We start from the raw sequence: 12,677 nt of genomic DNA, 5'->3' as shown, positions 1-12,677 counted from the left end.
GGCCGGATGCAAGTTTTGTAGGTGAGCATCGACAAACATTCTGTTAACTTGGGTCGCCAGCTCCTTCACGGTTGGCATTTTATCTGGACTTGCTAAAACCTTTTGGATGAGTTTTTGTCTAGTTAAACCGACCGAAGCATACGCCCAAGCCCCCTCGCTTGGAAGAGACATGAACCGCGGCCGTGTTGTCTGGGAATACATCTCAACCGTTGAAAGCATTGCGCGACTGCCGAAAGGAAATTTACCATCCGGGCTCGTCTAGCATATAAGGGGAGAAAAGAGGGAAAAAAAAAACGAAAGAAAGAAAAAAAGAAATCCCTGATTTGTCACTGGGCTCTTGTAAAACCACATGGGTATCACCATCGATCCATGGAATGCGAGAAAACGTAGCGCTCGACACTGTTCTCGATCGGGGAGCACAACAGGACATGATACACGTAATTGACAGGCATGCTTCTCTTGCTCGGTAAATATTACGCCCAGGAGCCTGGTAGAGTCGAACATGGCATCTTTAACAAATATATATATGGGAGCGACCTAGTTCTTTGATACTTCCCCGTCGATACTGCAAAAGGGGCCGTTACTATGCCCCGACCTTCTGGCATTGTTCTCGCAAGTCGCAGACGCATTCAAAACCTCCACAAACACAAGCTGACCACAGCCACACTAACCGCCCGGAAAAGAAAATGCTACCTACAAATCTGCTCACCGCAACCATCGTGGCATGTGCTCCCCTCGCAGCCGTGGCCGCCATAATCTCCCCACGGCAGTCGCAGGAATCGGCCGTGCCGTCCGAGTGCATCGCCGCCGTGGTCCAGGCACCCCCTCTACCCCCGTTTCTCTCCTTCACCGATGTCGAGATTCCGACGGTCGCCGGCGAGCCCATCATGGTCAGCACCGTTGTCGTCACCGTGGGCCTGGAGACCGTGACCGTTCGGGAACCGGCGCAGGTCCCGACGGTGGTGGGCTCTGCCTCGTCGTCGAGGGAATCTTCGATCGCCGCCCCCGCCACGGCTCCAGTTTCCCCTTCTCCGACACCACCTGCAGCGTCTCCAACTCGGGTTGTCGATTGCAAAACAGTTTGCATATGTGATGAGAAATCACCAGAGTAAGCGCATGTTTTCTTCCTAGATTTTTTCTTTCTTTTTTTTCTCTTTCCGTTTCTTTTTGTTGCTCGGATGCGTATTTTATTGTGGCACTGTCTTATCCAATAGAACTTGACTAACGTTGTTTTTGATGCTTTTTTTTTCTTTTTCTTTTCTTTTTGCAGCTTCTTCAATTGCATCTCGAGTCCGGATTGTGAGGGGTGTTTGCGCCGCAGTCAAGTGCCACTCCAGACGCAGAGTGGCAGGCTTTTCTAAGTCCGCAAAGCCTCATGGCACAAGGTCATGGGAATATTATCTTGAGGGAGGTCGATTGATAGATTCTGTGATTTTCGATAGGCCAGCACAGTTGAAGTAAACTTTGCGGTTGACCAAACCTGTTTCAACTTTGTTCGCCCCTTAAGTCCTTATTTTCTTTTTGTTTGTTTGTTGGATGATGTATTTGAATATTCAAAGGCTCTAAGCCGTTGTATCACGAGCAACCGTAGTTATCTGCGATAGCCACTGTAACTGTTGGATCGTGAGCGTGTTCATGTTTTCTGCTTTCTCGGTTCTAGTTTGCCGTTCCAGGAAGCCAAAATTGTAATTTAGCACGCCGTGATGATGATACATAGTAGTTTGTCTCTGAGGAGGATAGACTTACGTCCACTATCATCCGGGGTGGCCACAGATTGCTTGTGGCACAAACGAACCCAGACTCTCCATGTACTAGGAGGACGTCCAACATTCAAGGAAACGTTGTTTACCGAGTTTCTGTAGACGCCCTGCAATTGCTGGAAAAAGAAACGAGTATGCAAGGAAAGAGATAAAGTGGCAAGAATAAAAACGAAAACGCCCGTGGGTAAGAAGAAAGAAAAAAAAGTGTGATTTTGATACACAATTTCTGAACAAGATTCATCGCCTTTCTGGCAACATGAAACCCAGCGCATGGCGGTGATTTATTGGTCCCTGACTGCCGGCGGTCATCTCAACCCCAAGCCTCGCACTTGCTCTCTATAAGTGGCAAGATCAACGAGGCTCAGCACCTTGCGGATCCTGCCATCATGAAGCCAGTAAAACACGTGCTCCGAAAAGGCGACCGCCTTGCCGCTGGGCTCGACCCCTGCCCATTTCAGCGCCGGGACTCCAGTGAACTCGAGGCGCACTGCCAGCCGCTGGGAGTTTTCGTCGACAATGAGCGACTGCACGTCGAACCGAATATCTGGAATGGCGCGCTGGGCATCCTCCATCAGGTGCCTGTATTGGGAGAGCGAGAGCTGGCGGTTGTTGTGCCACACTGAGGCATGGCAGAATCGTGGCAGGTCGGCCTCCATTGTCCTTCCGTTGATGCAGTCGATGTAAGCGCGGTAATTGCTCGAAAGGTCCGCCTTGGAGGCGAAATAAGTGGGAGAGTCGTCTGCTAAGGATGCGGGCGTGGAGTCTGTGGTGGACGAGACGTCATCGTCCAGAAAGACGCCATCCACATCGCCAATCGTCTCGATATCCGACACCTGCCCGTTCTTCAACCAGCAGAAAAGATGATGCACTCCAGTCAGACGTTGTTTCTCCGAGATGCTACCGCCACGCCCACCACCAGACAACACGATCCCTTCCAGCCCCGGCATCAACTCCATGTCCTCGCCCTCGGGAACGGTAGTGCGCCATATTATCCTCACGGCGACTACCTGGGCCTCCTCGTCGCCCATGGACGTGTCGACCTCAAAGGCTCCATCGGGAAGGGCACCGATGCGCTCCCGCATGCGTGTCAAAAACTCGACCCCATGGTACTCGCGCTTGTTGTAAGTGACCCGGCCCTCCTGGGGCACGTACTGCGCGAGTTCGTCCCAGCGGCCCAGGTTGACGTGGTCGATGAATGAACGAAAAGCGCTTTCGATGGACATTGTGGCCTTTTCGTTTTCTATCATGTCTTTGTCGATGATCTCTGTATTCTTCTTTTCTTCATTGGGGATCTTTTTGTTATTGGTCGGGGTTTGGGGGAGGGTGCGTTGCCTGTTTGGCCTCAAAAGCCACTCGGCGTGTTCCGCAAGGGAGAGACACAGTCTTTCAGGGTTCTTTTTTTTTTTTTTTTTTTTTCTCTCGGGACTAGCACTAGTTCTAGACTCTAGATCTAGTCGTCTAGTTGATTCAGGCCAATGGAGGAGGTATTGCTCCGGGTCAGTGACAGATAGAATGAACTGGGGGTGAGGGAGAAAAGAAATTTTAACCGCGAAAAAGGGGGCCAATTCTTTCAAGTGGACGGACAGAATCGCACCACTCAGATATCATGGAAGCTTGATGTACTGCACTGCTGCTCTCATCATGGGTGACATTCGGGTAACACAGTGGTCCAGAGAAGCCTTGCCTCCCTTGCTTTTCCCCCAGGAACTTAGCCGAGATCTCGATGGGAGGCTAGATTTCGGTACGGAAACTTGGCTGCTAACCAGGGTAGGAAAAGGGCTTGGGTTTGATTCAGTGTGCAAGGCGGGCGTGAATACGGGATAGGATGCTCTTTGAGCTGACCAAATGTGCGTATGGGGGGTGGGAAAATAAAAATAAAAATAAGAATAAAAATAAAATAAAAGAAACAATAAAACCAAGATGGATGCCAGCAATGACAACAGCCAAGCAAGGGGAGAAAAGGGAGCTACTGTAGGTAACCAGCGATACGCTGGGTTCTACGTTGTTCTTCAGACCATTGGTGGTCCATAACATGCTCACTTGCTATTTTTTTTTCTTTTTTTTTTTTCCCCCACGGCTCCCCCGGGTAGGTTGTTCAACTCAAATGTTGGATCCAAGCCAAAAGGGCCGGCCGCATGAAGAAAAAAAAACATCAAGAAGAAAGTCGCTCAGTCATGGCGGCGCATCGGTTCAAACTGCTTGCTGTTTGTCGTTCTCCATCCTTTCCTTTGTCCACGGGTTGACGGGAACCTGGTTGAGGAAAACAAGCTATCCCTGCCGGCCCATCGATGACATTAGCGGGGAGCCTAGAATCGAAAGCCAACCACCAACCACCCCTGGGCCACAGCTTTCCAGCGCCTTCTGCGAGGTCCACTTAGACATGTTTTGTGAGTGGGGTCGGGATACGCACCCAAGTACGCGGAGATGAGAAGAGCAGGTACTCGATGTTTCTCGAGCATCTTTTTTTTTTTTTTTTTTTCTCGCTTCATGTGCCTACCTGCCCGTGCTTGTGGCTATCATTTAACTTCTTGATGAGCGAAATGTTCATCGAGAATACTGAGAAAATCGAGCCTTTTCAAACCCACAACGTTTTGCAATATAACCCGAACACGAAATCATCTAGATACCTTGCAAGCTCCCTCTAGCTAGCACCCCCTAGGGATCCAAACACACAATGACCTGATTTTATTATCAATAAAACTATCAACGCCCTTCTCTCCGTTGACCAAAAATTCCCAGTATTATTGTAGATAATTAACTGAGAGAACGGTGTGCTTCCGGCTCCAAGTCTCCGCTCCAAACGCAACGTCCCTGCCCTATCCTAGCGCACCATGGAGCTGACAAGGGCAGGGGGACGCGATGAGATTGGATAAGATGGATAGGTAGACTTGCTGAAGCATGCAGGAAGCAACCACTTGATCTAGGCCGGTAGGTAAGGTAAGGAACCCAAGGAAATCTAGACATGGGGGCCACATGATTGATAGTCGCCAATTGAAGAAACTCTCGGCTCCGGTTGGTCGAACCTGATGTGTAGATACGGAACCGTTCATACGCAGAGTGGTCTGGACCGAGCCCAACAACAGTTCTACTTGCGTATCTACTACTTACTAGTAGATCTAGCAGACGACAACGACATAGCCCACAATGTCTGATCTCACTGATCACCTGCTGCGATCCCTAGCGTCATTCATCATCTTCGGTAATTGACCGGTTCACCCTCGGCGGGAACAAACCCGTTGACTTTTATTGGGTGGCCTGTTTTTTCTGACGGCATGCTCATTCCCTCCCACACCATCGTCCATCAACCTCGCCAGGAGTTGGAGACAGAAGGTGTTCGAACATATCTGCTAAAACTTGTTTTTCTTTTTTTTTTTTTCTTTTCTTCTCGTCCGACTTTGAACAAACTGCTAAATTGCGTAACATGCAGCTGCGTCCGCTAGATTGATCCAGCTCTTTGGAGGGTCACTGCCATGGTTGTAAAGCCATGTTATTCCCTACCTTATCCGATAAACTTTTGCAAGAAATTCCACGTCCCCATAGAATGTGCCCGCCCGAGGCTATCTTTTCCGGGGGTTCATTTCCCTAACGAATAAACACAAAGTCGTGTGGGTACCGTGTCGCTCATGCGCAGTAAACTATGATTGAGACGAATCTCTCTAAAAAATTGACAGTGGGATGTTATCGTAAGGACATGTACCCGAGATGAGCGTATTTGCACTGAAATCCAAAGATGATTATATATGTACGTACATATGTACAATTCTGTCAGACGATGATCCCAACCCCTTTGGGCAGGCCAATTGGGTCCTCACTAACTTACTCTTTCTAGCCTAGTCTATGCGACACTACATCCAAAGAGACGTAATGGTGTGCCCTGGACGAACATGGAAATTTACCTCGACAGTGACTCGGCCGAGTGGCTAAACGAACGTTTGGCATTCCAAGCCGTGAGTATACTGACGAGGGGAAAGAGATCGGCAGAAAATCGAAGCGAGAGACGTGATGGTTCCCGAGGCAAGTGGCAAACGACCTGGCGTAGCCCCTCAAAAGAATGGATGGTAGTTATTTGAAGTACAAGAGACGTCATAGCATTCATTCATCATGCGCAACGTATCGCTCAGCTGCAAGTTTCCCATGCCGTCCGCTACGATTTTTCTTGGTCAACAATCAGCTCGGACATGCTCTTGTCTAGAATATTACAGTCAAAGGGGCTATGATCAGGGACATCAAGCTGAACCGGCTGAGTTTCTCTAGTAGTATAGTCACTCTAGTAGGTGATGATGGCCAACAAACAAAACACAATCAAAAAAGGAACTTCAACCACATCGCATGTGGGTCTTTCTTGGAAATGGGCTGACATCACTCAACCCTGATGTTATTCCAGCCATATGCCGTTCCTAACGAGCCAACGTATGAGTTTAGATTGGGTAGGACATTGAATATCATTTCACCTCATGTGCTATATTGATAAAGACGCGATAAAAACCCGAGCCATTATTCAGGCCTTGTAGAAATGCGCCAGGTGTTTGGAGCAACGAGAGATCCACCTCTCAATACATACTTGGGAGAGTTAAGAGTTAACCGAATGCTAATTGCCATAATGCATCATCTCCCCCATCACCCGCAGCTCGTCGCTAGAATAGCTTTGCACCATGGCAACTACACCTAGCTACCGTGGCAGAGAAGTAACTGTTGCAAGCCGGGTAGAATGGGATGCTGAATATCGAGCATGTCAACTTGCAAGCTTGACTTGCCTCGCTAAGACTCGACGGCGAGACAGTCTTCCCCTCTATGATCCATGACATGATCTATCGGATCGAGATATCTTATACGTTATGTTGGGCAGCTGGGCGCATTCTGATGCTTGTCGGGCACAAAAAAGTGCATCTTCATTAAAGTTTGTTCCAATATCATAGAGATACGAAGCCCTCAGGAGTATCCAAAGTTCCAACGTTTCCAATTGACCGACCTTTTGATCGCCTATATGATTCTTTGAGCAAAGATATATAGGTGTCCCATTTCATACACGTACAGTTGGCGCTGGTTTATATGCATACCTTTTAATTGTCGGGGAAGATCCAAGGCCAGCCCCGAGCCGATCGCATGGGTGGGTTAGATGCATGGAGACGGAAGGGCTGGAGGTGAGGCAAGACCCGGTAGGCTTCGACAGCTGTGGCGGTGATTCACCGGGCTGAGAAGGAACTGTTATTATAAATAGAGACAGAGTTATGCATCAAGTGCCTATTGACGCTAGGCTGGTCCCGGAGCCGCCGGGGGAACAAGAGTGGGCTAGCCCGAGTAGTCCCGCGCCGTATCCATAGGGTTTTACCATGTTATTGCCGCCCTCGAGAAGACGGATGCGCTGCCAGCCAAGGCTGCAGTTGTGCTGCGCGGCTTCCGTCGGGCCGGGAGCAGCTAGATCTATTTTTGCTTCAATATTCTTTTAAAAAGCCGCAAATTAAGGGGCTTATGGAACCAAGATGGAAGAAGGAGGTTGACCGAAGGGTCTTACTGGGTACTAAAATAAATAAATAAATGAATAAATAAAAAAATAAATGAAGAAAAAAATGAGGGTCAGCGCCCCCAAAACTCTGGATCTGTTCATGGCCGGCATCGGAAAGTATCTGATCCATTCGACTTTAATGACATCGATCCATTACCATCGCAGGGTCAAACAACTATGGAGTCAAGCCAGACCTCGTTCTTGCCATAAGTGGAGCGCACCCACGACTCGCAGCCAACGCTATTGCTTAAACAGGCGATTCGTTCCCACTCAACAGGAAAACTATTACGGGAAAATATTCCAGCATTCGATGGCGCAATCGCAGCTAGACATGGTAACAAGGGGTGGTGAGATATTTTTTTTTTTCTTTTTTTTCCCCTTCGTAGCCCACGTTCCGAAAGTGGCAATTAAAAGTATAGCGGTATGGGGGGGAAACGATGCCGTCATCCTCCGCCTTAAAGGACTTTTACTTCCTGTAGACGTCTTTCGCCTCTGGATCTTGATCTCTCGGTGGATCTAGCCAGTTGTCGACGTTGAAACTGCAATTATCAGCATCAACAACATCAGAGGCGGTACAAAAATGGCCGTCGAAACCAAAATCAGCTCGCCGGCCCATGGCGGCGCTGTCGCGAACCAGGACCACGGAAACAACGAGAACCGCAACAGCGATATCGAAAAGGCTCCCTCCTACAACAATGGCTCGGATACAAACAAGCATGACATGGAACCCCAGATCGGCGTCGGTGGTCGCGGTCACACGCAACGGCGGCTCAAGAACTATCACATCACCCTGATTGGATTCTGCAGCGGCATCGGAACCGGACTCTTTATCGGCACCGGGTCGGCATACGCCAAGGCTGGCCCGGCCGGTCTGCTTCTCGCGTATATCGTTGTCGGTAGCGTGCTGTGGTGTGTGATGCAGTCGATTGCTGAACTCGCTACTGTGGTGAGTTGCAACCCGCTTGTTCTACAACATTTTCTTTGGTGGCCCGAGTCCGGACACCTTGGTGTGTTTGAGAAATTCATATGTGATGTCGGTCGAAAGGGCGCCGGCTGTGGTCACCGGGAGAAATAACTCAACAAAGCTGACTTGATGATTACACGCTGGCTAGTTTCCGAGTGCTGGTTCTTTCCCCCACTGGGCAACTCGTTTCATCGATCCGGCCGTAGGCTTTAGTCTGGCTATCAGTTACGGTTACTGCTATACGATTGCTATAGCTAGTGAAGCTTCAGCTGCTGTGAGTCTTAGTCTTTTGCAAAGGCATATATACCTGTTCCCACATTCGTGGATGACCTAGTACTGAATGGTTACACACAAATGCTCTCTGCAGGCCGTGCTCGTGAGCTACTGGACAGATATTACTCCGGCTGTTGTCATCACGATCAGTTTGATATCAATTCTTGCCATAAACCTCATGTCGGTACGATGGTTTGGGGAAGCCGAGGTCTTTGGTGGAACCGTCAAGGTTGTGTGCTTCATCATGCTCATCTTCGTCTCCATCGTCATCACTTCGGGTGGCGGCCCCAATCACCAGCCGATCGGGTTCAAATACTGGTATGAACCTGGTGCCTGGGTCGATTTCAACGGAATTGGGGGCTCTACGGGCCATTTTCTGGGTTTCCTCGCTGCCTTCGTCAACGCCTCCTTCTCGTTTATTGGTGTCGAGACGGTCGTGATCACGGCGGCCGAGGCCAAGGACCCTCACCACGCCATCCCCAAGGCCGCCAAGAACGTCACCTTCCGCATCGGCTTCTTCTACATCCTGGGCGCGATCCTCATCGGCTTGATCGTGGACCCGCGCAACCCTGACCTTGTTACAGGTACCGGGAATGCAAACAGCTCGCCGTGGGTCATTGCCATCCAACAGGCCGGCATATCGATCCTCCCGTCCATCATCAACGCATGCATCCTCGTCTCGGCCTGGTCCGCTGGCAACTCATACTGCTGGGTCGGCTCGCGCATGATAGTGGCCATGACGACGGACGGCCAGCTCCCGCAGATCTTTGGCCGGACCAACAAGGTCGGTGTACCATACGTTGCCGTCATCGCGGCCTGGCTTTTTGGCCCCTTGGCATACCTCTCACTGGGTAGTGGTGGCCCCTCGCAGGCGTTCCAGTGGCTTCTTAGTCTGAGCACGGTGGCCGGCCTGATCGCTTGGTCGACTCTTTGCTTCTGTTACATCCGTTTCCACGCTGCGCTCAAGGCCCAAGGCGTAGACAGGGACACGCTCCCGTGGAAGTCGCCATTCCAACCTTTTACGGCTTGGTATGGATTCATCGGCGCCGCCATCATCACCCTGGTTGCCGGGTTCGACGTGTTTCTGGCCGGGAACTGGAACACGTCAAGCTTCATCGCGTCGTACATTGGTATCCCCATCTTCATCGTTCCCATATTCGTATGGAAGCTTGTCCATAGAACAAAGGTAGGCTGCCCGTGCCATTCCCCAAACCAACATAACAGCCCCAACTCGGGAGATGATATCAGTCGCTAACATGTGTCGCCTATTTAAGTTTGCCCGCGCCGACACCATCGACCTCTGGTCGGGTCGTCTGCACGAGACAGAAGTGGTGGAAAAGACGGCACCTCCAACGACCCTCTGGGGCCGCTTTATCCACTGGCTCGTCTGAGCTTTTGTAATACTACTGCCGACTTTTTCCGAATTTGTCCTCAACGACAAGAACAAAAAAAAAAAAATTCCGGTTCGATTATGCGTGTCGTTTATTGATACCCGATAGAGTGTAGATAAAAAAGAATTAATACCCCTTTTTCAACAATTGCCCAAATTGGTTCTCATGCTTTCAGACGATCTCGCAAATCTTTGATGTTCTGGGGGTTTGCTTTGCAGCAACCGCCTACCAGAAAAGACGTGAAAACGCCTCGTTCTCTTGTGTTGTTGACGATCTGTGTGAGCTGGACATCCCAAGGGGTCTGCAGCTTGATGTCAGTTTAGAGAGCTCACGGGGAATCTGATATCGTATAGAAAGAGAAAAAAAATTGAACAACTGACCTTTGGCCCATCACCTTGCACACCCTGGGGGACCTCCCATTTCTTGGTGGTAGTGTTGTAGACCTCCCCATTCGTCCCATCAGGATACAAAACGAGCGCCGGGACGTCTGTGACCACTCCTTTCGACTGGAGATCAGAGATGGACTTTTCAAAACTCCTAATCAGACCCTCAAGCTTGTAGATCTTGGTACAGTTGATGCCGATGCCCCAGGGCAGGGCCAGGGCCTCCCTCGCGCCGCCATCCTCGCCGCGGCGGCCCGTCAGCATCGCCTCGACGACCTGCTCGACGCTGCTCCCGTCCGCCAGCCTCTCGTCCTCGCGGGGGAAGACGCAGCTGATCCAAAACCGCGAGGGGAACCGGCAAGACGAAGAGGCAGACGCGCCCTGGCGCAGCCGCGTCACGGCCTCCCGCACGGCCCAGACCTCGGCCAGGTTCGGCACCGTCTCGAACGCCACGTACGCGCACCGGGACGGCACGTCCGCGCCCGCCGCGGCGTACAGCGCCAGACGGTCAAGGTGCCAGCGGGAAAGGGCGGCAGACGTCGAGTGCTCTGCGTCGTACGCGCCCGTGTACTCCTGGCCGGGCGTCATGGCTGCGCCGTAGGGCCCGCAGGCGAGGGCGATCTCGGCTGGCTGTTGGGGTGGTGCAGGCGTTCCATCTGCTGCTGCTGCTGCCGCTGCTGCTTTTGCGGCAACGTCAACCGCGCGCCGTAGGTACGGCAGCATGGCGGAGGACGGGGCGATGCCGTCCGGGTGCTCTGGGGTCTTTGTCCCCGCAAAGGCCTCGACCGAGACCTGGTACGTCGCCGTCAGGAGGACGTCGGCACCGGCGGCGGCAAATTCGCACTGGCAGGCCTGCAGGGTCTCGTGGTCCGAGACGAGCAGGTCAGAGGACCAGAGCGGCTTGGTGTGGGTGAATACGACGCCGAAGCGGTCCTCCAAGGTGGTGCCGAGCCCGCCGTCGAGGATTTTGACGTCTGACATGTTTTGGTATTTTCTTCTTGTGCCTTTCTCTGTTGCCAATGTGATACCTTCCGAGGCGTGATGGAGCTTGCTTCTGGCTTTGGTGGTTGGGACAAGTAGAGCTAGGGTGAATCGGGAAATTGTTTCATCGCATTGTGGTTGATTCAACAGTGACGACACTGTTGTTTTAGGCCTAACCAAAGCACGCAATCCTGAGCGATTCGGCAGTCGGTGGGGATGGTTATTGGAAACTGTGCCCCTCTTCTAGTGAGCCGTCGCATTGTAAGAGGCTTGAAATTTGGCACTTGCCAATCGACCCATCGGGATATTCCTGCAGGTCCGCATAATGGCTTTTCACTCCTGTTTACCTAGGTGAGGTAGACTAGAGATTGTATTACATGATCTATATCGTTGTCGAGGAGGGGGCAGTATGAATTAAAAGTTTCATTCCAAAACTTAATTGACTCCCACTTCACCTACCCTGCACCATGGTGTTGGATGTTGGAATATCAATATTGTATTTCTACTCTCTTCTTTTCGCAGAGGAAAGAGAGAATCTACGGGAAAAAAAAAAGAATCATACATATTAAATCCACCCTAGTGTCTTGGCATAATGCTCTACCAGCCGAACTTCAAATCGATACACATCTCAACCTTTGACTGTCCAGGTCATAGTAATGGTGTGACGAGGCGAGAGCGCAAGTTTTACTATTTCAAGACGCTGCCACTCGTTGACATGTTCCCATCCCAACATGGGCTTGACGGCCAGCTTTGCGCAGCCCGAGACGCTGCGCCCCGTGGAATAATACAGTAGTGCACTCCTGATTGCTTCAAGCATCACCAATCAGTGCACCGGCAGCACTGAGCATGGAAACAGTCAATACAGGCCTTGTGAGGATCGGCCATCAAGGACCCCGGTAGAAATGTTCAGCTCCCCAGATTGATCCCACCCTAACGTGTAACAATGCTTCGCCGTTCCCCCCTCCCCGAGAAAAAACAAAAACGGAGGAGTGGGGTTTACAGCCGTCTTACTCTACTTTATTTCTAAACTCGGCTACCTTGGCCACTTGGGTGTTCCGGCACTTTGCGCTATGAGCCACCAAACAAAGACCATAATTGCCGTTTTGTACATCTCGACCTGATCAAAGCCTCGGTGTCTACTCGGGTGACATGATAATCGTTCTGGGCTGCCACTGGCCTGATGATCCATCCCCAGAGAGAAGACCGCATCAGAGTTCCATGTTTGGCATGGTCCCGAACAGGCTGTGCTCTGTACTGACATGCAGGTTCCCAAGACCTTGTTGGGCTCTTTTTCGGTTGCAATACGGAATACAGACGCACATCATACCCAGTCGAACGAATGACCCCAAATTGATGTGTGGGTGTATACCCTGCTTTTCTACCATGCCCTACCTAAGCGGGCGACCGCCATCGGGTTGAATA

The 12,677-nt window shown here is 51.0% G+C and overlaps 4 protein-coding genes across 4 annotated transcripts; 2 read left to right on the top strand and 2 right to left on the bottom strand.

Moving 5' to 3' along the window:
* Positions 1-686: 686 nt before the first annotated feature.
* Positions 687-1,112, top strand: PpBr36_04710 (uncharacterized protein; the record flags this gene model as incomplete). The annotated part of the gene is made up of 1 exon (XM_029891869.1): positions 687-1,112. The coding sequence occupies one exon, from the start codon at positions 687-689 to the stop codon at positions 1,110-1,112; it is 426 nt and encodes a 141-aa protein (XP_029749920.1).
* Positions 1,113-2,065: 953 nt separating this feature from the next.
* On the bottom strand, positions 2,066-2,983 carry PpBr36_04709 (uncharacterized protein; the record flags this gene model as incomplete). Its single annotated transcript, XM_029891868.1, has 1 exon — positions 2,066-2,983. The coding sequence occupies one exon, from the start codon at positions 2,981-2,983 to the stop codon at positions 2,066-2,068; it is 918 nt and encodes a 305-aa protein (XP_029749175.1).
* Positions 2,984-7,843: 4,860 nt separating this feature from the next.
* Positions 7,844-9,891, top strand: PpBr36_04708 (uncharacterized protein; the record flags this gene model as incomplete). Its single annotated transcript, XM_029891867.1, has 4 exons — positions 7,844-8,209; positions 8,376-8,501; positions 8,595-9,686; positions 9,775-9,891. The coding sequence occupies 4 exons, from the start codon at positions 7,844-7,846 to the stop codon at positions 9,889-9,891; spliced, it is 1,701 nt and encodes a 566-aa protein (XP_029749176.1).
* A 163-nt stretch (positions 9,892-10,054) lies between these two features.
* Positions 10,055-11,255, bottom strand: PpBr36_04707 (uncharacterized protein; the record flags this gene model as incomplete). Its single annotated transcript, XM_029891866.1, has 2 exons — positions 10,055-10,192; positions 10,272-11,255. The coding sequence occupies 2 exons, from the start codon at positions 11,253-11,255 to the stop codon at positions 10,055-10,057; spliced, it is 1,122 nt and encodes a 373-aa protein (XP_029749179.1).
* Between the last annotated feature and the right edge of the window lie 1,422 nt (positions 11,256-12,677).

Source organism: Pyricularia pennisetigena, chromosome 6 (genome assembly GCF_004337985.1).
Source record: "Pyricularia pennisetigena strain Br36 chromosome 6, whole genome shotgun sequence".
Classification (NCBI taxonomy): Eukaryota; Fungi; Ascomycota; class Sordariomycetes; order Magnaporthales; family Pyriculariaceae; genus Pyricularia; species Pyricularia pennisetigena.
This window is presented reverse-complemented; position numbering and strand designations above follow the sequence as displayed.